The sequence below is a fragment of the Harmonia axyridis genome, chromosome 2, assembly GCF_914767665.1.
Source record: "Harmonia axyridis chromosome 2, icHarAxyr1.1, whole genome shotgun sequence".
Lineage (NCBI taxonomy): Eukaryota > Metazoa > Arthropoda > Insecta > Coleoptera > Coccinellidae > Harmonia > Harmonia axyridis.
The window spans coordinates 26,623,089-26,649,452 of NC_059502.1; the positions used below are offsets into that span (position 1 = coordinate 26,623,089).

A 26,364-nucleotide genomic window follows, 5' to 3' on the forward strand; every position below is an offset into this window, starting at 1 on the left:
TACATAATTTGCATTTCCCGATTTTCATTGTTTTGGAATCGCCTGCCGCAACATCGAAAAAATCTGTATATTTCTTCTTGTTGATTAATTTTGCCTCGTCTACATATTTTTTTCTCATAGTTTTTGAAGTGTGCCGTCATTGAAATTTCAATCCTCCAATACCAGGAGCCTTTTGGTTATCTGCGCCGTTTAATGGAACACCCCTGAAAAAACCAAGATAATAACGTGCGTTCATTTACATTCGTGGTCAAGAGTGCTGTGGAGAAATTAGAGTTAATTTTCTGTGATAACAGTTCCCAGATTCGAAGTATGTAAACAAATGTTAATGATATGATACAAAGTAATCACAGAAAATCCACCCTAATTTCTCCACAGCACTCTTAACCACGAATTCAAATGAATGCTCTGTACGAGTTTTCTGCTGTGTTTCCATTCAAACAATTAAAGATTAGGATTTATATTGTAGTTAAAATGTGTATGGGAAGTTTATATAAAGCAAAGAAACACCTATCAATCGTATCGCGAGTGTGTAGTTCCACACAATATATATTTTTTATTTTGAATAGTAGGTATGTCTAGAATTTGCCATAATCACTGGAAATGTATGAATTTCATCGGTATAATTTATGAAAGAAATTAAAGAGACCTTTTTAATGAAGCTCAGTTGATTTCAGAAATGAAATATTTTTCTCGAAAACAATACATTGGTGTACATTTTCAATAAGAAAAAGATCATCGCACCCCCATATCTACGCCATTGGATAATGTTGATAGGGAACACTCACCTAATTCTAAACATTACATCATCTAGACTTCAATACCTACAAATTAAAACAATGAATGTATTAATCCTAGAGTTATAAGTGACAACTGTTCAAAACGATACAATATCTTCAATAATATTATACTTTCTGCAAATTTTTTTCAATATTTTTCAACATTCAGATTCCACAGTAAAATAGGGATATTCCGTACCTGATCAGTCATCGTGAAAAAATGGTTCAATTCAAATTAAAAGTCTGAAATTGATCCTCAATAGGGATTCACGGCTTGGCTTGATATTCAAGCTACTTGGCTTGAGCTTGACTTGATTTCAAGTTAAGACTTGGTTTCAAGTCAAGCTCAAGTCAATTAGTAGTTTTTCAATCTCAAATTAAGTCAAGTATTCATTTATCACGTGCTTGAATCATATCAAGGTACTTGATTTTTAGCATTTTTTTTTGTGTAGTATCACACTAATAAAAAATGATGATGTGAGAAGGAATCTTGCAAAAAACACTTTCATTTATCAAACTTATTGTATAAAAGAACCTAAATATCAACTTTTTTGAAATAGAAACATGAATTAAATCCCTATGAATAATAAAAAATAAAAAAATAATGTAAAAATAAAGTTTCTCAATATTGAGAAACCTCCAGGCTTTGTATGATTTCATAATTTCCCACCAAGCATCTAAGACACACGAGGCATCTTATAGATTTGTCGCCTAATAGTTATTTATAATACAAGTGCAGAAGGCATTGATATTCTTCCACGAGTTCAAAATTCAAAAACGAGCCACGAAGTGGCGAGTTTTGGAATGAACGAGTGGTAGGATGAGCCTTCTGTACGAGTATTATACATTATTTTCTCTAATTCATAGCATTTTCATTGAAATTAATGAAATATTTCCATAAATATAATTTAGTGATTTTTGCATTGAAAAATGTTGGTTGGCAGAACTGATTTCTTTAAGGCAGATTGATGAATTGACAGATAAAGCCGTTGCGGAAAGTTCGGAGTGCCAACATAGAATAATAAAATATAACCATCAAAACAGTGCGTTTCTGATATATTCTCGCACGATTTTGTTCTACAAGATGTGGAAGAATGAACGGAATAACCACAGAATTAGAGAAACTATTTTTCTGTAACTGTAAGAGCAGCTCTTGAAAATTGTCTTTCAACAGGAGCTGAAGATGTTGGCGTGATAAAAAATCCTTGGCCATTTTGGCCATGTTTGGAAAAATATTTCCGAAACTACCAAAATCTACCAATAGAATTTATAGAAATGTGAGAAGTCACACTGGCGAATGCTTCAGTCTCTCGGCCCTCGAGGAATCCTCTTATTTAGTCTTAGCTCTCACGAGATTGCAGAAATATGTATATGCCGCGTGCATATCGAGCTCAAGTAATATCAAGTAGCACGATATCAAGTCAAACTCAACTAAATAATTTTTCACGAGCTTGATTTTCAAGTCAAGTAGTTGGTTAAAATGTCAAGCTACTTGACTTGATGAATCCCAAATCCTCAACTACAATTCAGAAATTAATCAGTGAACTTTCGGTTGGAATTCTCATTTTCTTATTGCCAACCAAACAAACTAGAAGTTCTTTGTTCTTGTTTGGTTCCTAATCCTAAAGCATTATTGTCGTCAGTCAGGAACTCTACAAGGTTTAGCGCATAATATTTCTTTATCCCAACTCCATTTGTTTCTTACGTTAATGAGGGGTTGCTGAACTGGCGACACAAATGAATTTATGACTTATTGTATCATTTTTATCGTGCCGGATCACGTTGCCGCTGCTGCAGTTGACGGACAAAGGTGGCTAACATGAAGAGATAAGTTTTTCTCGGTAGAAATTTCAATTTGCATGGAATGGGCTAATAACGAGAGAGCTGACACATCGCAAAGCATTTTTCATTTCTTGTAGTGGATATAATTAGGTACTTGATGGCGTGGAACTTTTGTTGCATTTTTTAGCACACATCAGTATGCATCGTTTTCAGCTCATTTAATGAGATCAGAAATAGAATTGCATTTTAATTTGTTGCGGCGAACAATAGTGTCGCTCTTATGCTCTTTTCTCGACACAAAGTACGGACTCTTCTTGTGGTCCTGCTCTTTACTCTAATTGTAGTCTGGTTTTCACGACAAGGAATATTACAGTACGATATTTTGCCAGCACCGGAGTGCCTTGTTACGATGAACATTATTACTCTCATTCATTGTAACTTTCCACAGGCTCATTACGAAAAAGAAATTTTTATATACTAAGTGTAATGTATAGTGTTATAAGAATATCTTGTAACAGTTGAAACATACTACTCAGTATGTTTTACTGTCACTCGACAGTTAAAGTGTTACGTCTTCCAGAAATAATTTAATCGAATTATTAACATATCATCGGCAAATTGACAAAGGGACGTATCTGCAAATTTTGACATTTTGAGATAACGTCATTTCAAATACCAGAACACTGTTTCTATCAAGTTATGATAACAACCAGGCGTTCAACCCCTTCGAAACCCAAAAAAAAAGCACCTGATTTGGATGGTCGCGTTTCGTCTGAAGAATTTGACAGTGAATCGTCACCAGAAGAGCTTGTAGGAAACGAGGAAAATGAAGCGGAAGGTGAGAATATTCGCATTTTAATTATTTATTAATTTGGTTTTTGGACAACGCTGCGTAGCTACCTGTATTCTATTATAATACAAAACAAAAAACTCTGTTTGGCGATCTCATGACTGGGTATAGGTAATTATTTCTTAGGAAAAAGTCTTTATATATAATGGGGATTTGCTTTCTCTCTTTGAAAAATATTTCCATTAGCAAGAAATTTACTCCTATCAAATTTGCTGTTACGGTGAAATTGTGACGATTTTTTTCGTTTATCACAGCTAAAGAGGTCTGTTATGAACTGTACTATACTCAGCTCTCATAAACCAGTTTCTTCATATGTTTTAAACGCCTTTTTACGATGTGCTCATTCGTTACATGTAAATTTTTTCGAATTTTGTGCACGTTTCGATTCACCGATGATGAAACCGTCCTCAAATTTGATTCTGTCCGTACACCATCGATGCAAGATGCAAGAACATTTTCGAAAGGAAGAACATGGATATAAATCAAATAATTTGACAACTTTGTGTCTAATCCTTCACAATAACATATCTATATGATATATTTGAATTTTCTTATGGTTGATTATGAAATTTGTCATTTTTAGAATTGGAATATATTCCAAGACAAAAATAAACTAAATATATCATATAGATATGTTATTGTGAAGGATTAGACACAAAGTTGTCAAATTATTTGATTTATATTAAATAGCCTTCAACAAGTAGACTCATTAAACTTTTATAAGAACATGGATACTTCGCGAATGTCAAGGTAGAGTTTGTTATGTGTAAGATCCGACTAGATGTTCCATAAATAATGTCTAAAAAATTTGGTGATAGTAGAAATAGAATAATAGCATAAACCTTCGTTCTAGGGATTCACGGCTTGGCTTGATATTCAAACTACTTGGCTCAAGCTCAAGTACCTAAAAAGGAATTGACTAAACATTGAAAAACTACTACTTGACTGGAACTTGAGCTGATTTCAAGTCAAGCTCAAGCTACATGAACTTGAGCTTGAGCCAAGTAGCTTGAATATCAAGCCAAGTCGTGAATCTCTGCTTCGTTCCAAACATGTTGATCGCATAACCAGAATCAAAAAAATTTCAAGAAGAATATCGAAAAACTTTTGCCCTATATTACCGTCACCACGGATCTTGATTGTTTATATGAAATAAGAATTTAAAATTTCGTTCGTAATTTCCAGTTGATCATATCATCAGAACCATTGAAAATTCCAGAATTCCAGAAGAATATCGGAAAAAAAGGTTGAGAGGGTTGGAAGGTTATTATTATCTGACTTCTAAACCATAGATAAACTAGTTCGAGATAAGATGAGTTCTAAACGTTTCAGTGCTATGACGTCAAATTGGCCTTATTAGCGTCTCAGTCACGTGCTAGTCGATAAGAATTAAACAATTTAAATCAATTTTATTAAATTGAATTCGAGAAATAACATAATGAAAATGTTATTTTAGTATTTAAAAAACGGCCTTTAATGTGGAAAACCTAAATTTATTTGTTTTTCTGAGTTTTCTGATCACAAATTTCCCAATTCATCGATAAACAATGAAAAGTGGCTGAACCTCATTTAAACTCGTAACAAAATATTAACTTTCATGATTTTCTTCACGGTTTACTTCGACCACACTGTAACGCATCACTCCAATTAAAAATTGAAATTGAGCTCCACAATAATTTATACTTGCATGCACATCTGGCTAGTTTCCGCTCAATTTCCATACCAGAGTTGAAATAATAATTAAGCCGTACACAATTGAATAGCAAACAAATAACGAAGAATGCTCAATGCATTGCGATGCGAAATTTATAGTGGTTGTTGGTGAAACCTCAATTGCTCACATATTTTCACGTTTTTGCACGTTCGTTTCAGGGGAAAGCAGGATATCGTTGAGCCGGAATAATTGTTATTTGTTATTTCATCGAGCTGAAATTTGGGTATTTGTTATTAATGAACAAAAACAATTGTCGTGAGTATAATTCAACAGGGAGGATGAAAATTATTATTGTTGAATTTTTATACTTTTTTCACAAGCTAACTTTCAGATTTTACCGAAATTTTGTATGTGAATACAGAGGCGTACAACTTTGCTCCCGACGTTTTTTTATTAAGTATATCGTATTACCTATCGTTGGCCACTTTCGAAGCGATCCATGAATCGATCCTATTTTTTACTTCTTCATAAGACGGGAAGCGCTGATCATCCAGGCCGTGTGTCATTGATCGAAACAGGTGATAGTATGAGGGTGCAACGTCTGGAGAACACGGCATGTGAGGAAGGACTTCATTTTCAACGTTTCCAAGTATGTCTTGACCAATTTTTCAACATGAGATCGAGCATTGTCATGCTGTGAAAACACTTTGTCATGTCTCTTGTTGTATTACGGCCGTTTATCTTTCAATTCTCGGCACAAATGCATTAATTGCATTCGATAACGATCGCCTGTGATTGTTTCAGTCGGTTTTAATAGATCATAACACACTATGCCGAACTGGTCCCACCAAATACTGAGCATGACCTTGAAACCATGAATATTCGGTTTGGCTGTCGACGTGGAAGCATCCCTATGATTTTCTGCGCTTGATATTATCGTAATGAACCCGTTTTTCGTCCCCAGTCACAATGCAATGCAGAAATCCCTTCCGTCTTTGCCTTGCAAGCAGCTATTCTAACGCCGTTCAACATTTCTCGGCTTCAACTCGAACGGCATCCAATTTCCTTGTTTTTGAATCATTCCCATGACTTTTGGGCGTTTTGAAATTGCTTGTTGCGTTACTCCTAATGATCCTGCTAATTCTTGTTGTGTTTGACACGAGTCTTGATCAAGTAATGACTCTAATTCTGCATCTTCGAAAACCTTCTCTCTTGCATCACCATACTAGTCTTCTACGTCAAAATCACCGTTTTTGAAGCGTTAAAACCACTCTCGGTACGTTCTTTCACCAATAGCGGCCTCATCATAGGTATTTTAGAGCATTCGACGAGCCTCAGGATGTAATTGACATATGGTGAGGTCGAGTCAGAGGCTTTAATTAATTTTTTCAATATTCCAGGATTCATTATTTCTTATTTGTGATCAGGTGATCAGTGATCAGGTTGAAAATATCACTTTGTTTTTTTAATTTGAAATAATTGTTCATATTTTCAAAAATGACATACATTCAACTTCAATACGCGGTATTACTCAAAGTTGTCACATCTAACATGATTTTTTTATGAATTTTTGAAATTTGACAAAATTCGAAAAATTTGATTTATTCACATAAACAGGACTGAGATATCTGGTGATTGAACATAAAGCGTAAAATTCTTCCTGAAAAATCATTTTGAAGGTCAGGAGCTTCATTGAACTCATTTAATGATGAAACAACAAAAACAAATGAAAAACATCGAATTTCAGTCATGAGCCATAAAAAAAATAAAACAAAACGAATGAATTCTTTATATTGGAATTGGAAAAAAGTTATTCGCAGAGTTGTTCGAATTGAAAATCATTCGCTTATTTGCTAATATATCACAACAGTATAGTTATTTATAATACAAGTGCAGAAGGCATTGATATTCTTCCACGAGTTCAAAATTCAAAAACGAGCCACGAAGTGGCGAGTTTTGGAATGAACGAGTGGTAGAATGAGCCTTCTGTACGAGTATTATACATTATTTTCTCTAATTCATTGCATTTTCATTGAAATTAATGAAATATTTCCATAAATATAATTTAGTGATTTTTGCATTGAAAAATGTTGGTTGGCAGAACTGATTTCTTTAAGGCAATTTGATGAATTGACAGATAAAGCCGTAGCGGAAAGTTCGGAGTGCCAACATAGAATAATAAAATATAACCATGAAAACTGTGCGTTTCTGATATATTCTCGCACGATTTTGTTCTACAAGATGTGGAAGAATGAACGGAATAACCACAGAATTAGATAAATAATTTTATTCAATTAGTCTCTTGACTGGAAGTATTTAGAATTAGCCATATCCTTCAATTCTCCCCATAAGAAATAATCAAGTTGGTTGAGATCTGGACATCGGGAAGATCTTAACTGGCCTTCTTTTTCTCAAAATCTCATAAGGAATCTCTCATTTTCATTGAGGAACAACCTGTATTTACTTATGAATATGTATTGAATGCTTCTGGCTCTATATTGTTTTTTTGGCTATAAATTCTTACCAAATATCATTGAAGATAATGTGTTGAATAACTAACGAAATTTGATGTGGTGTTCAAAAAAATCGATGTGCGCTTTTAGAATATACTATTCTCGATACTTTCTGGATTGAGTGCAGGTCATCCATTTTTAAGATGATATTTTTAAATACATATGATTTTTTTATCTTTGAAGTTCATAAATAGTATCAAATTTCATGCCTTTATTGTTCATAAATTTTCATGAAAAGAATGTGTCCGATGAAAGGACGTTTTTAGACATTCCGAAATCAACTGTGAAAAAAAAGGTCGATAAATCTTTTCCAGTTAATTATTGATAATAATAAACCATTAAATAACCACTATCCTAAAACTTACTTGAACCGACTATTATAGAGCATATATGCAAGTTGAATCAGAATGGCTAGAGAGTGAAGTGACTCCCCCTCATGCACCATTCTTTCCCCTTTCTCGATTCGCCTGCGCAATGGTCGTATAGACGCACAACACGCTTTCAACTTCCAACACGTGCTTCCCAGCTCCACCGTCCTGATCTGCCCTCTGCGTGAAAACCCACGAACTAACGCGTCTGTGGTCTAAAAAATGTGGAAACTCGTAATGACTACACGAACTCGCAAACATTGCCTCGGGAACCTTCCGAAGACATGTCCTGTAGGTAACGTTAATATCCATAAACACCATAATATTGCCTTGCCCTGAAAATGATCATTGCAATTAAAGGTAATATGAGTTCATTTATTGTCTGAATGATAGTTGGAATGAGTGGCCGGGTAGGCAGCAATTATTTTATCATTAGACGAAAAAAAAAATGCGTCAAGATAGTTGTTATCCAGTCAAGACAAGTTATCTAAATCTGATTTAATTGTAACAGGGATACATTTCACTCAATCATGTATGACAGAGTTTCTGAAAATAGATCTTTCGCAACTAATGATACATCAATCATTGCTTGGAGTAGGTATATCTTATTTATTTGTATGTTATTGCATTGATTACACTTGGCTTGTTCTTGCTAATCTGTAAATATGCCTCACGGACATATCCCACTGGGTGGTGAGTGTGAAATCGTGAAGAAAAAAAGTTGTTCTTGTTGAGTGAGGTGATTATTCAGAGCTTTGAATATTTTTTGCATCTTTCAACAAAGATAATAATAACGTGAAATAAAAACACCCTGTAACAGTTGAAATACGTTAGTTGCGTTAGGGCCAGTTTCATAAACGAAAGTAAAGTCTCGTTTTCCGTGAGAAGTCCCCTTTACAAATGAAAATTTCTTTATAAACCAATTTTGAGGTTATAAGTTATAGGTTTGAAGTGTCCTTCCTCATAAAGTCCCGTTATCGGCCCTTTGAGGCAAGAAAAGGATCCATTTCTTCACGCAAGCTCTATGACTACAAAACGTATTCTATTGTGTCATTTCCATCATACGTTTTTCTCTATCACAGAAACATTCCTGTTGAGATTGTCATATTTAAAATTAAGGATCTTTCATTTACTTTCACTTTATACACAAAATTCAAATTCAATTTCATTCAACATAATTTCAATTTCTATGACATATTACCAAATGCAGACAATAAATCAATAGTTCTCAGAGTAGCCAACCCTAAGAAATTCAATAAAAATAATAATAATAATAAAAGAAAGCTTTTTCAATATTATTATTATTATTACTTCATGCTCGAAGTACTACCAAACAAAGTTGAGATCAGGTACGCTTGCACACCATTCAACTGGATCAATCCCTGAAGCTGACTCCTCTTTATTAATGTATCGGTTTATTCATCGTTACAGATAGGAATCGTTTTTCTTAATTATCATAGAACTAGAACTATATGTCGAAGCAAAATTCAGTTGAATCCTTAAAACACCATATTTTGTGAACCACTGAATCACTCTTGTGGAAGGGATGCGACCCTTAAAGCCAAACAACTAGGACATTCTTCGCCTTCTCTGATTCTGATGCGAAATCATATGCCCTTGTTTTCAGTGTGCGGCATCAGTATTCAAATTTCTGTTAGACTTATTTGCTATTAGTCTGAATTAAGAGATTTTTCCGCCTTTCAGTGAGGAGAACATTTCCAAATTTCTTCTCTTTCAATACCTACTATGTTATGAATTGAAATATTTTCAATTCAATTCAATTTACTCATCAAAAATTGTTTATATAATTTTTAATATACTTATAACTAATTTAGCAGAAGAGTGCAGCCTAAGCAAGCGCGTATAACACACGCTCTGCCAAAAATAAAAGTTTAAATTCTCCATTCTTCTGCTCTAATTCAATATAAACAATTGAAAGAAGGAAATCAACATCTGTCCTATAATATTGCTCTAAACCTCTAACAATACGGTATAATGTATGATTTTATATTATTTCTATGTTTCTCACTTCTCAAATTGAATGTCTCCTTTATTTCAGTATTGAGTAAGTTATGAAATTTAGTATCGCAATGAAACAAACTTCTCTGTGTTTTTCGTTTTTCAAATTTCGGGACTAATTACAAAAAGAAATTGGTTTGAATTTTCTCAAAAAGTTGATAATTGATACTAATTTTGGCTATGAAGCAAAGACGCTCACAGTTCACACTTTCCGAGATGGTTGAGTCATTTTGTTTAATATTTGATTTCTAGTTCCAAACAGAGTTTGATTATGCATAGTTCTAACTTCTAATGACTTAATACATATTTAACGTAGCATGTTACAACACTCAGTAGGTACCACTAGGTGCTTAGGCTTTCAGAATGTGAAAAAATTGAACAGAATGCTACAAAATAGAAAATCGTAGCTGATAACATCAAAGAGAAATAGAAGCAGGACCAAAATTCGAAAATAAAAAAAAAATTACACATACATAAAACATGAATTCTTGCTATTCTTTTGGGAGTGTGCCATCCAAAATAAAACATGAATTCATCAGATTGGATGATGAACTTTCTTGTGGCAATAACCACATTCCTCTGAAAAGTGTAAACAATATAAATTTCGAAGACTAAAAAAAAAAAATTCAATAATCTGAGTACTGCCTGAAGATATAAAAACTACATGAAATTTTTTGAAGAGTTGCATGAAGTGATTAAATCCACAGTTTAGTTGATTTGTTCAATAAAATCGTACTGCTTATTCCAAAGTTATGTCACCTTGTATTTCCGAAACTAAAAGGATACACAACAAGTTTCTTTTCTGGAAGGCCAATTAAAATTAAATATTTTATTCGTATATTGGTAATCATTTACGACACTTTCTGAAGTTCAATAACTGCAATAGATTAACAAGACTCAAAGAGAAGAATACACACTTTACAATATTAATTCATACTGATTATCTTCTTATCCGCTAATCTCCAAGTTTTAATCGTAATCCGAACAATTTATTCTGTATGCAATCGTAAATCAAAAGGACTTTAATGAGAAAATTCATTTCATGGGTTTCCTTGGATAACGAGAATTCTGCAGGTTCTAGAGTTGTTACAAGTGCATAATACCAGCAGATACAAGGCAAAAATTATGATTAATTTTGTACAGCCATCGCTTCTGATTCGAAAACAAACTATCGGCAAAAATATGTAATTACTTGCTGGAGTCTTAGGATCAATTTAGGTATGATTTATATCGTATTCATTACATTTGAGTGAATAAATTGCTGCTTTATGGGTTTCCGCTATTTCAGGCTATAAAGGGTGCGGCACTACAACTCCATTTTTTCCTAAATGCAAGGCAATATATTTTATAATCCCATTTTTTTCAAGTGAATACATACCTATAGTTATAGTTTTACAAAGTTTCAACATTCACAACGGGTTGCGGATGTTTTATATAAGGCCTAATTTTGTAACACACACTTTCAGGTGCAATAGAAAGCATAGAAACGCTATACACTTGCCTGTAAAGTATGGAACAAATTCATTTTTAGCTAAACAGACCATTCTAAGAAATAATCCTGAAACAAATCGATTTTTGATTTTAATTTACCGTATTTTAAAATAATAATTAAATATACAGGGTGAATTACTTTCGAGTAATGACGTCACCGTCATTTTTTTAATTGGAACACCTCCATTTTGTCTCCATTTTTCGATTACTCTAGCTGAGCTGATTCCAAAAGTGTATCACATGTTGTTTCCAATTGGTACAGGGTGGACAAAAATACAATAGTTTTGTGTGTGCTCATAAAGTAACGCGTAACATTCTTTATTAGTTGAATTAACAATATTATCAAAAATACTTATTGTCAAGCGGCAATTGGTTTGAATGTAACACCCTGTAGTTTGTTACATTTTTAGATTGATAAAAATGAGCTGTTTTCAAACATGTGTGGTACTTGTGGTCTAGCAGACAGAATACGAAAGAAATTATTTCTTATTTTTATACATTTTTATTAATCTAAAAATGTAACAAACAACAGGGTGTTACATTCAAACCAATTGCCGCTAGACAATAAATATTGTTGATAATATTGTTAATTCAACTAATAAAGAATGTTACGCGTTACTTTATGAGCACACACAAAACTATTGTATTTTTGTCCACCCTGTACCAATTGGAATCAACATGTGACACATTTTTGGAATCAGCTCAGCTAGAGTAATCGGAAAATGGAGACAAAATGGAGGTGTTCCAATTGAAAAAAAGGACGGTGACGTCAATACTCGAAAGTAATTCACCCTGTATATCATATTATTATTTTAAAATACGGTAAATTAAAATAAAAATCGACGTGTTTCAGGATTAATTCCTAAAATGCTCTGTTTAGCTAAAAATGAATTTGTTCCATACATTTCGGACACGGTGTAGAAACAACCTATGAATATGAATATTGGACTTCAAATTGCCATTGTCAGTTCCAAACAGTATCTGCAACATGTATACACTTATTTGATTTGTATATACCTGTTTGTATACATCTAGAGTCACTTTGATAATACAAGGATTATCCAAGTTTCTAGCAATTCATTAGAGGCCGGGGTATTTTTATTGTATATATTTACAGTATTAAATAAATCCTTATATTATATCGGATCGTCTCTGGAACTAGAATGTGTAGATTTGGTGGTTTCTATTGGCTAATATAATTCACGTTACACTGCTTGCCGATTTGGTTACTTTCATTGGCAGCAACTGTCACTTCGTTATTTTCTTTCTAATGATGGGCATAGACCAGTGCGGACCGTATGTGGATTAATGGAAAGAGCTTTTTCACTCGGTTTTAGTTCGTTGTCTAACTAATATTTCCCTTTTCTTTGGATTAAGTATATTTAAATTCACTTGAATAGGCCAGAATATTTCAAATATTCAAGAGTTTTTCAAGTTACCAGAAATTTATCAGGAAGCAGGGTCAGCAGGGAATTTATTGTCTTACTTTCTTATTATTATTATTATTACCAGTCCTTTTGAGAAGATTTCAGTATGCTAATTTCATATGTAATAGTATGTGTCGCCCATGGTTGCGGTTTGACATGACGATATGATGGTCAAAAGGTCAAAGAGATTTTTAGAGTCATTCAAGTAAGATTGGAAGAACTATACCAGAATTCAGAGATGCGACAACCGTCCTCTATGCTATGAATATATCGATGAATCTGAATGAATTCTGAATTGCAAATGAATAATGAATGTCTCAGAAATAGTTGAAGACGATGATAACTACTGGCCTGCTCAAAAACTCGAGAAATCTTATATACCTAATGATATTCCCATGTTTTTCTTTTCGCAACCCAAATTTACTACTTAGAGGAAAACGATATCAGTAGAAAGATGAAGACATAAGACTGAATTTGTAGCAAGTACTGAAGGTGGGCCTAGAAAAGTTATTTGAATTGACACCTTACTCTGAAATCTGATCAATAAATTCGATGAATTTCGATTTGTTTCAGAAAATACAGTGGAAATCTGGAAAGGTACGTCAATATAATACATAACTTAATAAGTTATATGGAAGGAATTATTTCTTTTAGAAGTGCAATGAACTAACAAAATATTCGGGGAAATGAGCAGCATAATAAACTTATGAGTTGATAAGATGCTAAGCCGTCAGCAGCAACATCCAACATAAAAATAAAATAATAATTATTATTCACAAAAGAATAGAGTAGGGGTTTCCACCCATAAACTCAAAAGCACAAAAATAAGACTAATAGTGTATTAACACATGTATTTCTACTCATTCAACCTTCTCCATAAACTTCAAGAAAGAAAATGGAAATTTTACGTAACTGCATGAAAACAGTGAATTTCCTTATTTACCAACTATGTTGACTTACTTCACTTAATAAAAAGATAACGTGAACTCGAATTGATAAATGGTATTGATAGAGAAATATACCTAATCTCAAAATTCTCCCCGCCCTATTCACACCATATTATCGTTCAATCGAGCCATCGAAAAATACAGAAAATGAATGAAATTCATCTAATCTATTCACAGCAGTGTTTAAGACACTCCCATTCATGAATATTGCAGTAGGACTGAAGTAATAAACCAAGATTGTTAATCCGATAACCACCTCAAAACTATAAAATTAATGCCACTAATGAATCTTCCTTTTAAGTCGGGACTCAAAGTCTCTCAACGCTCTCTATCGCTGGACAGAAATTGTAATCTCGTTTCCACTTTAATACTTAAATTCCTTATGAATTGAGTAATAAGACCACACGCAATTTCTGCATTTTATTTTCATGTGTATTTTCGGTTCCCCCATTTGTACAACGTGAAATTTTCGCTTGGAATAACAATTTTAATGAATTAGCTTTAATTATAGACTTTCACGGTGGGTACATGTTCGAGTGAATATCTCAGATGGTTGTTCAATGTAAGTGGAAGGGGACTCCGCCTAGGTTACCTCCTGCAAATGTTGCTTCCCATTTAATTGATTGAACAGGTACTGCAACCAATTACCAATCATAGGAGAACTTGTATGCATTATTGAGTAACAGAGATACCATTAGATACAGAGCAGAATTAAGCGGTTTGATTCAATCTTGTCAATCTTAAAGCCTAAACTTCGATCAAGAAGTTCTGATTTCTACTTGTAAATTACTTGTAAATCTCGACTAACAATTTATAATTTGAAACAGAAAGGTTATCGGGTATGTAGTCAAACTTGAACAATTTTAGCTCTTTATTGCTTCAGCCAAGCTTTCGGACAATAACTTGTCCTTCTTCAGGGCTACTGAAAATTACATAAAGTTGTAAAAAATACACAGAAATCAATACAGCAGAACTTACATCAATGTGAGTCCTAAATGTTAAAATTATTACAATGTCCATATATAACATGTAACTTGCAAGGAATAACTATACTTTTCTCAATCTTAACAACAGAATCAAACAACTAGTCAAATCTTAAAAGACATATGAACGAATAATGTCAAAGGTTCAAAACATAGAAAAAACACAAAGACAAGAGACACAGAGAGGAACGACAACAGAGGACGAGTGACGTCACAAAATGAGGAATCATAAGGCGTTTTATAGTGAGGGAATCATCTGTAATGCAAAATCATCTAATTTCACTCATATTAATCAATTGAACGATGTTGCAATAAATGGAAAAAAAAAGTTCTATTTCTGTTCATCTGAATAATCAAATGGTCTCGACTTCAATGATTCAAGGGGTGGCTCTTTCGATACAATTATAATAAACAATAACAATTCCATAATGATGATCTGATAGTTAATTATCTTAACCAGAATGAAATACTGGAACTCAATCAACGCAAACTGGCTTATGGACGGCTTTTGTCTGAAAATTTTTGCCAAATGAATTATGTAGCACCTTCTTCAATCCATCTCGTGTCTTTGCTTCTTTCATTTTCAAGATCATTACCAATAAAATTTTTAGTTAAGGCTTCAGAGACATTTTCCTTAGTTTGATTTATATTTTCTGACTGATAGAAGTGAGATCGTTAATATAGTAGAGAGGGCTCATCTGAGTTGTTCGTTCGATTTTGAGTTTTGGGTTCCTCAGGAATCAATTCATGGACCACTCATTTTCATCTTGCATATAAATGACTCATAATATCATTGATGAATTGATCACCATATTTGCATATGATACCTTCTTTGCTGTTTCACTACAGAGTTATGAAGAGTTGTTCGGCAAATGATCTTTCATCCTGACAAAAAAGTTAATCGAATGGTACTGATAAAATACTCTCATGGTTAACCTGAATTAGACTGTGTGAATTTTTTTCAATATCTGAGGTAAAAGCTCCACTCTTTCTTCTGATGAACAACTGATGTGGGATGATCATATTGAACATATCTGTAAGAATTTAAACAAGGCCTACTACGCAATAAGTAGAATTGTAGATTTACTCTCAAATCCGTACTTTAATGAGGTAATACAGAAAATGTTGATAGGATACTAAAGTCCCAAAATGAAGATTTATTTTAGGTAAGCCTAGGTCCTTCTCCACTCCCTCTTAAACATAGAATAATGACGATTTCATTCCCTTTCGATTACAGATGTTCAGTTTATATCGAGGAATGAATTAATTCAATATCAATCCTCAAAATACCATTCCTCTCATTATCAAAGTTGAAATTTTCAATAAATTACCCCTGCAGAGTGCAGATTCGATCATATGAAATCCCATCAGAAAAATTCTAAAAATGTGCTATATTCAAGGGCGTACCATTGTATAATAGAATGTTTTGATGATTCATATTTTTGTGAATTTGGTTAGGAAATATTTGTGCTTATTCATTCTTATCACGGTTTATTTAATTTCATATTGCTGAATTTTTTTTGGTTAATGAATTTATGTAACTTTTTCTTTATTCTCTTGACATTTCCCTTACATATTTTTATGTCTAAAGGGAGTAAATAAAGGTTAAAGGATTGATGATCTTATTCAAACAAGAGTTAAAATGTGAGGTAAAATTTAATTTTGAAAAAAAAGCTCTGTGCATTAACTCTCTCAGAATACATTCATAAATATAATAATTTATAAATATTAATTTCATTGATTGGGGCAATATTTTGTGGAAATTCTTTCCGTATACGTTATTTTAGAACTCATATTTCAATAATTTTTTTGAGCATCTACTTTTTCCGTCACGCTATCAAGTTCTTCTCTATGAAATACTTCTAAAATAATGATATATTTCATTGACTTAGAAAGCTTATAATAAATCAAATTATCAAAGCAGAATTGCTTTGAGAACACATGACCAAAAACAACAAATTTGTTGCATGTTATAAATATTTCTCTTTAAGTAGTTATGTAGTTATTATTAAGTAGTTATTGGTGATTTAGCTTCTGGGTCTGGTTTAGTAGAATGGCTTCTATGGTCTACAAAGCTTAATCCAAGTGACTATATAGCATGCTTTACTGGTAGTCAAACTAGATGCGAATTGGTTTGAAAAATGTTAGGGATGATGAGATAGCTGACGTTTGATCCATTCTACAATGAGACGGTTTGAAGGTGTACTTCAGTATTTGGAGCAGTGATGATAGACACTAAAACCATAGAAAACTCACAATGAAAAAAAAATGCTTCAACTCGGATTAAATTTACTTTGGGTTTGTAAAAATAACCGCACAAATGCTCATGCCAAATTTTGAGTGGATCACATAATCAGAAACCCTCAACTATGTGGTCCCCAAGGGCGCTAAAGCGCATTAATGAACGCTCAAAAGCTCCTGATAAGACGATGCTTTTTTCGATTTTTTCTATTGAAGTTTGACTGCTATAAATCAGGTCAGCATGCATGTTATTAATTTTCTACCTAGAATAAATAGCACAATGTAACATTTTGCATTCTGTAAACTGACGTTCAACCTTCTAGCATGGTGTTTCTCAACGCAATCTCAGAATGGCTTATCAACTCCTTTAGAAAGTATCCTAATGATGGATTTTATCATGATTTATGGTTAGTGTGCAGTTGATGAAATGGGTACGTAATAAAGATAATGAAAATATTATAATATGTGCATTTCTGTTGAATATTCCAGCTGTTATTAAGATATTAAATGTGAGAAATAGGATACCCACTAATCATTATATATATCATAATTTTTATTGGTGCTCATAAAATTCCCGGCCAGGTATAATTTTCAAACGATAAATGGTTACTTTCAGAATATATGGTTTCTATTCTTGGTACCGGACAAAATATCAGTTTGGTAGGTATGAGTTGTGGGATTGTTGCAAGAATATCTATTATTCGGTTTATCAACAGGGCTATTCGAATCAAAAGCCCACATTTCTTTCAAAAGTTGTTGATCGTAATGCTGACATTTTTTTGCAAAAGAATAGTCTTAAAGTCTCTTTCAATAAAAAAACTTGAAATGTTTCTTATATTGATTTTCATTTATGGTTTTTTGGTTCAATAGCGACCTTTCATGTGTTGATGCTGGGTGGGCAAATTTCGATGTTTCAGCACTACAACTTTTAAACCAGAGGAAATAGACAAAGTCTGATACCCAATTCTCTTTTTCTGAGAAACCATCGAGAGTAGTATTAATTTTTGGCAACCTCCTCTTATTTTCGAGTTATAAGCGAAAATTAGAGAAATTTTGATATCTAAAAAACTTATCTCCGCTAATACTGATGAAATTAAAACATTATACAGGCTTTTTATTACATATTATCCAGTGGCGTGCTAGTCTATCTATGTTTTTTTTTCAAATGGGAGCACTAGATTTCTGTGCCATTTTTTGAGAGCTCAATTTTTCATGATTTCAAAAATATATAACACCGTATGCTTTGTATCAATATGAATTATAGAAAACGGTCAACAACTTTTTACATCTGAAAGTCTCAATATTTCCATGGTTCCAACTGTTGATGATCACAGAAAAATTTAGCATCGTATAATTAACACAGTATCTTCCTATTAGTCTTTTCATTCCTTTGCTTTTTAAAGCAATAAACATTTTCAATAATCAATTTTTCTTCAGTACGATATAAACTTAATCATTGAGGAAATCTTATTATACCTACTATGGACGAATGTCTGGATGATAATTATGTTTCTTGGATAAAGAGAGTAATACTTCTAAATGTTCATTACCTAACTATAAAAAGATGTCCCCGACCCAGGGAAAAAATTGAAAAGCATAAAAACGTTGAAATCAAAACGTACTATAGTTAGGATGTCTAATATTCCACCTAGAAATACTCAATCAGAATCACTCATTCTTTTATTAACCCATATACATATGATTGTGCCAAGGTATGAGAGAAAATTTCATCCTCGATAATCCACAATTGCGATAAATTTAGAGCAAATGTTCAAAATCGAAGCGTCTATTTTCAAACATGCACCAAGCGTTCGTATTTTCCCAGTTTATTTGTGTCACATCTTGTTTTAGATTATGTGTCACTTCACTTATTCAAATAGTACCTAAATACAAATGAAAGTTTACATAATATTTCAGATGATCGAGATGCTCTAGTCATAAAATAATCTAATTCCATCTCATTTCATTGTCAGAGCCTCATTGGACTTATATAAACACAGTATATTATGTATTTATTTGATATCTAGTAGGTACTGTTATGGATCCCAGTAAATTAAATTTTGAAAAATTTTACAGCAAACCCAAACATGAATTCAAATCCGATAATTTAATTAACAATTTCATTTTCAAATAACAACAAAGAAAATTCAACTAACCTAATATAATTTTGAAAAATTAAACGCATTTCATACAAAAATATTAAAAATCACTTATCTCAAATACTGTTTCTTCAATTCAACGTCCCCACTATTTCCACTAAATTATATTGAGCAAACCCTATATCATTCTAAATTAAGAAATTCTTCATATACAGTATTATACAACATAAACCATTCAATTACATATTTGTTTTTCTGTTTCTATTGGCAGTTTCAATATTCTCGAATTTTATTTCATAATAATTCTCAAAAATTAATTAGCGAGATTGAAAACTGTTTTAAACACTACTCCTCACTAAATTCATCCAAAACACTTCATATCTCTCAAAATCATTTCTCCATTCTTTCAATATCCTTAGCAATACATTTTCAAAACCATACATTACTTTATGCATCTAAATATTATGTATGAAGCAAAATGAGATTTTATTTGAATTTGGATTGGTTTTCTACAGTTTCAAGATATTTTGTTTTCAATGAAATCTAAAGACTTTTCAAATTTCGATTAAGAATATCCTTAACAAAATCTCCCTAATTTGTTGACCGTCGTAATAATTAAAAAAAAAAATTCTGTGAATGGAAAACTAATTTTATCTTTTTTCTTGCACAATTATTTTTTTTATATTCAAAAAATATTTTAAACTTTCCTCTTCTTGTTCCTGAATTGGATCTTTCAATAAATAACTATTCACAAGATAATTTTTTAACGATAAATGGTCCTTCAAATTATCACATTTATATCGTTCTCTATTGGACACTCTCAGTGCTTCAACTATTACTAAATCCTTTTTTTTCTCCTTTGTTGCTCTTTTTCTTCTCGGTATTGTCTTTTGTTATTTTTTTTCTTGAGTTCTTTACTCGTATTATTCCTCTTTCTTCATTCTCTTCTAACTTTATTCTCCTTAATTGTTCTCCAGAAATATTCCATGGAAACTTTCGGATGGAATGTTCTAATATTTCTGCAAAATGTTTGTTTATTCTCTGTATTAAAAAAAATCATTCGGTATTTGTGTATTTTCAATTCCTGTTCATTTCTAGTGATATGGTATTTTTCTCTTGTTTATCTTCTTTATTTCTTATTTCTCTTCATATCTCTTATCTTATACTCTGTGTGAATTTTCTCTCCTGTTGTTTTGGATAAGGGTTGTTTGCAGGCTCTAAATTAGTTTAGGTTAGTCAAGTTTCTTTGTTGTTATTTGAAAATAAAATTTTTATTAATTATTATGAATCTAACTGAAAAGAATCATTTCAATTTGAAAATTCATATTTTCATTATGTTTGGATCTATTGTTAAATTTCTCAAAATTTAATTTACTGAGATCCATTACAGTATCTACCTAACTAGTTAAATTCGTACACGTTCCGCGATATGTTATAAAACAGTGGATGCTACTACTTGAAATAGCTCCCCAGATATCAATAGACATCTATAATTAATTCAAAGTGTGTTTCATCATCTAAATGCAAATACAATGAAGTAATTATGCACATATGACGCCCACCAGAACCACATGTTTCCTTTAGCTAGTCGTACGTTGAGGACACTCAGTTTAAAATCGACCTTTTTGTGCTCTTCTTTCAAAGAACAGGAAGCTATGACTCTACTCGAATATATTAATTAATTTTGATCGATTTCTATTTTTTTGTGACTTTTTCTAGGTAAATGGTATTGTAACGTATCATTTCAACTCTAGAAATAAATTTAATATTATTATAAATTTATTATTTCAATTAGAGAATATTTCGAGATTGTTCTAAGGATCAGGTTATAGACAATTATGAAGTATTATTGTTCGTTAATACGACAAATTTCGAATGAATGAAGCAGTTGAGAACTTGATATTTTCAGAATGGGTCTGGAATTTAAAAGTCGTGATCTAGTTTATTGATTGAATGACCTTATCGAGTGATTTAGAAGATATAGCTGAATGGAAATAATTCGAGAAATGAGTTCGAATACCTATTCAATTCCAGAAGAGGTAGATAAAAACACCGAGGGTTTTGCTTATTTTTGTGATATTTGTTCTGAAATTATGAAATATCTTGAGAACTGTAAATTCCAATAATTAAAAAAAAAACATATATCATGGTATAGTGCTTCAAGATTGTTTCAAGAATAGAGTAGTAAAACATATAATTTAACTTACACTTTGGCATATGTACTATCCCAGAAGCTCTGGTTTGAATTCTTGTCTTTTTTTTATAATATCTCAAATACTTCATAAAATAATATGAAGCAGGGTATTTCATTGGGAAACAGAAATACTCAATTGAATTCGAATAAAGGACGCCGAGGTGGTTCTAGATATACTACATTTATTGATTCTGACAGTCTGTTATCGAGATTCCTAGTGTAGGTTTTAATGAATTTTACTCATTTCTTCCTGAGATCATAAAAATCGAATCACAGTGTTTATTTTATTGATATTTGGCACATGTGTTTCTCATTTGATGTTTAAGTCAATGAGGAAATCCAGGTCCAGGATATCCCAAAATAACGAGACAGTCCTTGAAACAACACCCCTGAGTATATCGGACTTTTCATAATCCATTTCCATATTCGAATAAAGTACAAAATATTAAGATGACACTCATGCTTTACATTTCCGCGCAGATTTTTGTTATAAGGGACTTTTAATAAGAAAATATTGAAACAATTGGATCCATAATTATTTCAAAATTAGCAGGAAATTTTTCAATAAATTGATTTCAGTATTTGTAGCTGCAGAGCAACTCACTGTTTATTTTCAAGGTACTTGTTATAAGGAAAAAATTTAACGCCATGTATAAACATAAATAACTCAAAAGTATTTTGCTCACATGGGAGTTGAATATTATTTTCATGTTTAAGAGTGAGATTATTGAATTTGGATTGTGGCTATTTCCATTATGCTTTTGTAAAAATACACAATCATATCAATTCGTATCCAAACTGAAATCAAGGTATTCATGATTTTCACAGAATTTATGGATTAGTCGAATTCAATCCCATAGATTATTATATCTGAGGTCACTCAAAATATCTTACTTATTATTCTGGAATCAATAGTCAGGATCAGCTAATAATAAGAATAAAAAGAGCTAGTAGGGAAATAAAAAACAATCCTATAGTAGGTCCCAAATTTTTTGTTAACCAGGACTTTCTTGTGCTTGAAAAGTAATTAATTCCAGCTTTTAATGGGACGCTTATGTGACAAATTCGGGATATTCTTAAATGATCATAGAAATGTATCAAAAATGGGGGATATGTATTTCGAACAGTTTATTTGGTTCATTTTTTTTAAATTCAGTATTGGGTAACTATGTTCATTTGTTTCACTTCAAAATAATATTTCACATAATAGTTTAAACTAGAAAAAATCTATATAATTACAGTAGAACCTCGATCATCCGGCCTAATGGAGGGGAAACGGTTCCCGGATAATCGAAAAACACGGACAATCGAAATTCCTCAAAATACGCACAACAACTATGAAAATTAGAGAAATGTATGGGGTACAATTATTTATTAAGCAACGAAATCAATAGAATCATAATACCATATAAAAATATACAAATGAAAAACAAATCATAGCAATGGTACCTATAATACATCGAATGTATATATTTTAGTTGAAAAAGTATGTAATTTTTGTCTGTCTTTTTTTTATTATTCAACTTGTGACAAATGTGAGCCCGAATTTTCCTCAAGTGGAGGACATCAATATAATCCGTATCATTTTCTTGCTCTAAATAGTGCATCATACCATTTGCAAATCTCAACGCGTCTTTGGCAGAAACAGTGTTTCTCTAATTCTGTGGTTATTCCGTTCATTCTTCCACATCTTGTAGAAGAAAATCGTGCGAGAATATATCTGAAACGCACAGTTTTCATGGTTATATTTTATTATTATATGTTGGTACTCCGAACTTTCCGCCACGGCTTTATCTATCGATTCATCAATTTGCCTTGAAGAAATCAGTTCACCCAACCAACATTTTTCAATGCAAAAATCACTAAAAGATATTTATGGAAATATTTCATTAATTTCAATAAAAATGCAATGAATTAGAGAAAATAATGTATAATACTCGTACAGAAGGCTCATTCTACCACTCGTCCATTCAAAAACTCGCCACTTCGTGGCTCGTTTTTGAATTTTGAGCTCGTGGAAGAATATCAATGCCTTCTGCACTTGTATTATGAATAACTATTTCCTGCGTGGAAAATTCTTCAACACTTTAATCGACAATCGTCTGTATCCATACAGTGGTTAGCTTGGGAAAATTTTGATGCGATTTCTGAATCATCCAGTATCTGATAACCGGGTTCATTTAAATCCGAATTTAGCCATTCCTCAACATCATCGACTAAATTATTTTCAAATTCTACCAAATTATTACTATGGCGCATGCGTCATGAATTGAATCCCGGATAATCGAGTGGATGTCTGCTCGTGGGAACGGATGAGTGAAAATGTCGACGAGCACGGATTACAGAGTAAAACGGATAATAGGAGAACGGATAATCGAGGTTTTACTGTATTCTCATTTATTTTACTGAAACAATAAATATCGATTTACTTATAGTGCCATTATTTTTAACTTAACTTACTTAAGTACCTGAAAAATAAATATTTGATGGTATTTCAAAATAATTATGGATTCTTGGCTGAAGGACTCAGGTCGATGGCCACAAATACATTTATTATTATGGATTCAATAGATTCAATTGTTCACTATTGATGATCGTTTATAACCCTTTTTTGGTATTCAAGTTTTTCAAAACTCCACTTTCAAGTTGAAATTTCAAGCAGTCAAACTGTCTGTGCAAAAATGAAAAGCACTGTTTTAGTTGAATTCTTTGTGCTCCTTTCAAAAAGGTAAATGGATTTTCAAAACTACGATATACAGGGTGTTGTTTCAAGGATACAATCGTTTCATATTTTTTTGTGAATTGATTTAAGCATTAAATAAGAAATATGGGTGCCAAATATGAAGAAAATATACAGAGTGGTTCGCTTGTTATGACCCCAGGAAGAAATAAGTTGAATTCATAACTGTATATCTCGGTTACAAAGACATCAGTCAGCAAGGACGCTGCCGTGTATTTTGGCGATCTGCAAACAAAAATTCGCCGCCAGCCTTCACTTAATTTACCTGAATTTTCTTTCAAACTTACTTAAATTTAGTTTAAAGGACAACTTGTCGATTTCATCAAAAAACGTTCTGAATTGTTTAAGTACGACTCTCTAGTGCAAAAAGAAGACCCAATTCTTGAAGGTGCATTTTAATACATATTTGTATTTTCATATATATATTTTTTTTTTTTTTTTTTTTTTTTTTTTTTTTAACTTCACCACGATGGGGATGGTTCGCCAAATACACCGGTCCGCTTAGCGGACAAGGTGTTCAGGAGGTAGAAAGGAACTTTCGCACTATCCTTGTGGTAGCAAGAATAACCTGTTTCTGTGCAGTACTTATCAACTCTTTTTGTAGACCCAGCATGAGAGTGTACTCCTCTAGGTGTGCCTCAACCAGCCCACTGGTGGAAATTATGAGAGGGAGAATCACCACCGACCTGAGATCGTAAGTAGTCTTCAATTCGAAGGCAAGGTCTTGATACTTCGTAAGCTTCTCCGTGAATGCTTTTGATATGTTATCATCAGCTGGGACCGTGACATCCATGATTTTGGCAGATCTTCGCCCTTTGTCGAAAAGCACTATATCCGGTCTATTATGCGGTATTGGTTTGTCCGTTGTTATGACCATATCCCAATAAAGTTTATATGTGTCGTTTTCCAAAACTGTGCACGGAGTATACTCATATGCCTTCTTTGCTGTTTTTATTAATCCAGTTTCTTCAGCAATGGCACGATGAAAAACCCTTGCCATGGCATTATGCCTTTCTGTGTAGTCTGTTGGCGCTAAGAGGGAACATGAGGACACGACGTGTTGTATAGATTCCGTCCCCTGCAAGCATCTACGGCATCTATCAGTTGGTATGTTCCTTCCCGTTATGTTTTTTATATAGGATCTCGTCGGGACCACCTGATCCTGGATGGAAATGAGTCGGCCCTCCGTTTCTGGGTATAGGTATCCAGCCCTAAGGTAAGTTAGTGATTCCTTTTTATTGATGTTATTTTTTTCCAGGTTACCAGGATACCTCCCATGGAGTGCCTTGCCATGCCACTCCCGAATGAGTTGCACCTCTGTTACACCACCAACCGGCCTCTCGCGGCTGCTGAGATTTAATGCACTTAAATTCTCATCACTCCGACATATAGCCTGCAAAAGAGGTGAGTTTTGTGCATGAAAATATTCTCGCATGCTTACGATTGTTTCGTTGTATGTTTTTTCTATGTTCTGCAGACCTCTCCCTCCTTCCTGTCTTCGGATGTATAGTCGATTAGATGACGCATGTGGGTGGTGAATTCCGTGCCTTGTTAAGAGTGCTCGTGTTTTGATATCGAGCTCTTTCAATTCTGCAGCAGTCCACTTGATGACACCAAATGAGTACGACAAACACGGAAGAGCCCACCTGTTCATTGACATAAACATCGCTTTAGCATTCAGCTTGGACTGCAGTATTTTTTTTACTCTCGTAAAGTATTTTTCTCGAAAGATGTTCTTCATTTCAGGCATCTTTATGTCCAAAGCTTGTTGTATTCCTAAGTATTTATAATGTTCTTGTGCGCTAAGCCTAGGTATTGTTAAATCCTCCATGACTGCCAGCCCTTCGCCTTCCCGTATTTGCCCCCTTCTTACGTGAACCACCGCGCACTTATCCATCCCAATTTCCATCCCTATAGTCTTCGTGAAGGACGCAACTATCCTGAGAAGTTTTTTCATTTCCTCTTCATTAGCAGCATATAATTTGAGATCATCCATATATATATATATATATATCATCATCCATCATATATATATATATATATATATATATATATATATATATATATATATATATATATTTGATTAGTTAACAGTCGTACTATAAATGTCTGCAATTTTAAGGGATATCGACTGAAGCGAGGTAGATTTAAATACTCTTTATTTCTTGCCTAGCTTTCGGAAAACTTTGTTTCCATCATCAGGGCCAAAAATGTTGAGGTTATTCCTCAGTAATTACAAATAAACTTGAAAACATTGAGACAACAGTTCACAAGACAAGT

General features: G+C 32.8%; 1 protein-coding gene across 1 annotated transcript; it reads right to left on the reverse strand.

Moving 5' to 3' along the window:
- Positions 1-24,601: 24,601 nt before the first annotated feature.
- On the reverse strand, positions 24,602-26,080 carry LOC123672326. The gene has a single exon (XM_045606404.1). It carries the CDS (start codon positions 26,078-26,080, stop codon positions 24,602-24,604), a length of 1,479 nt encoding a protein of 492 aa, XP_045462360.1.
- Between the last annotated feature and the right edge of the window lie 284 nt (positions 26,081-26,364).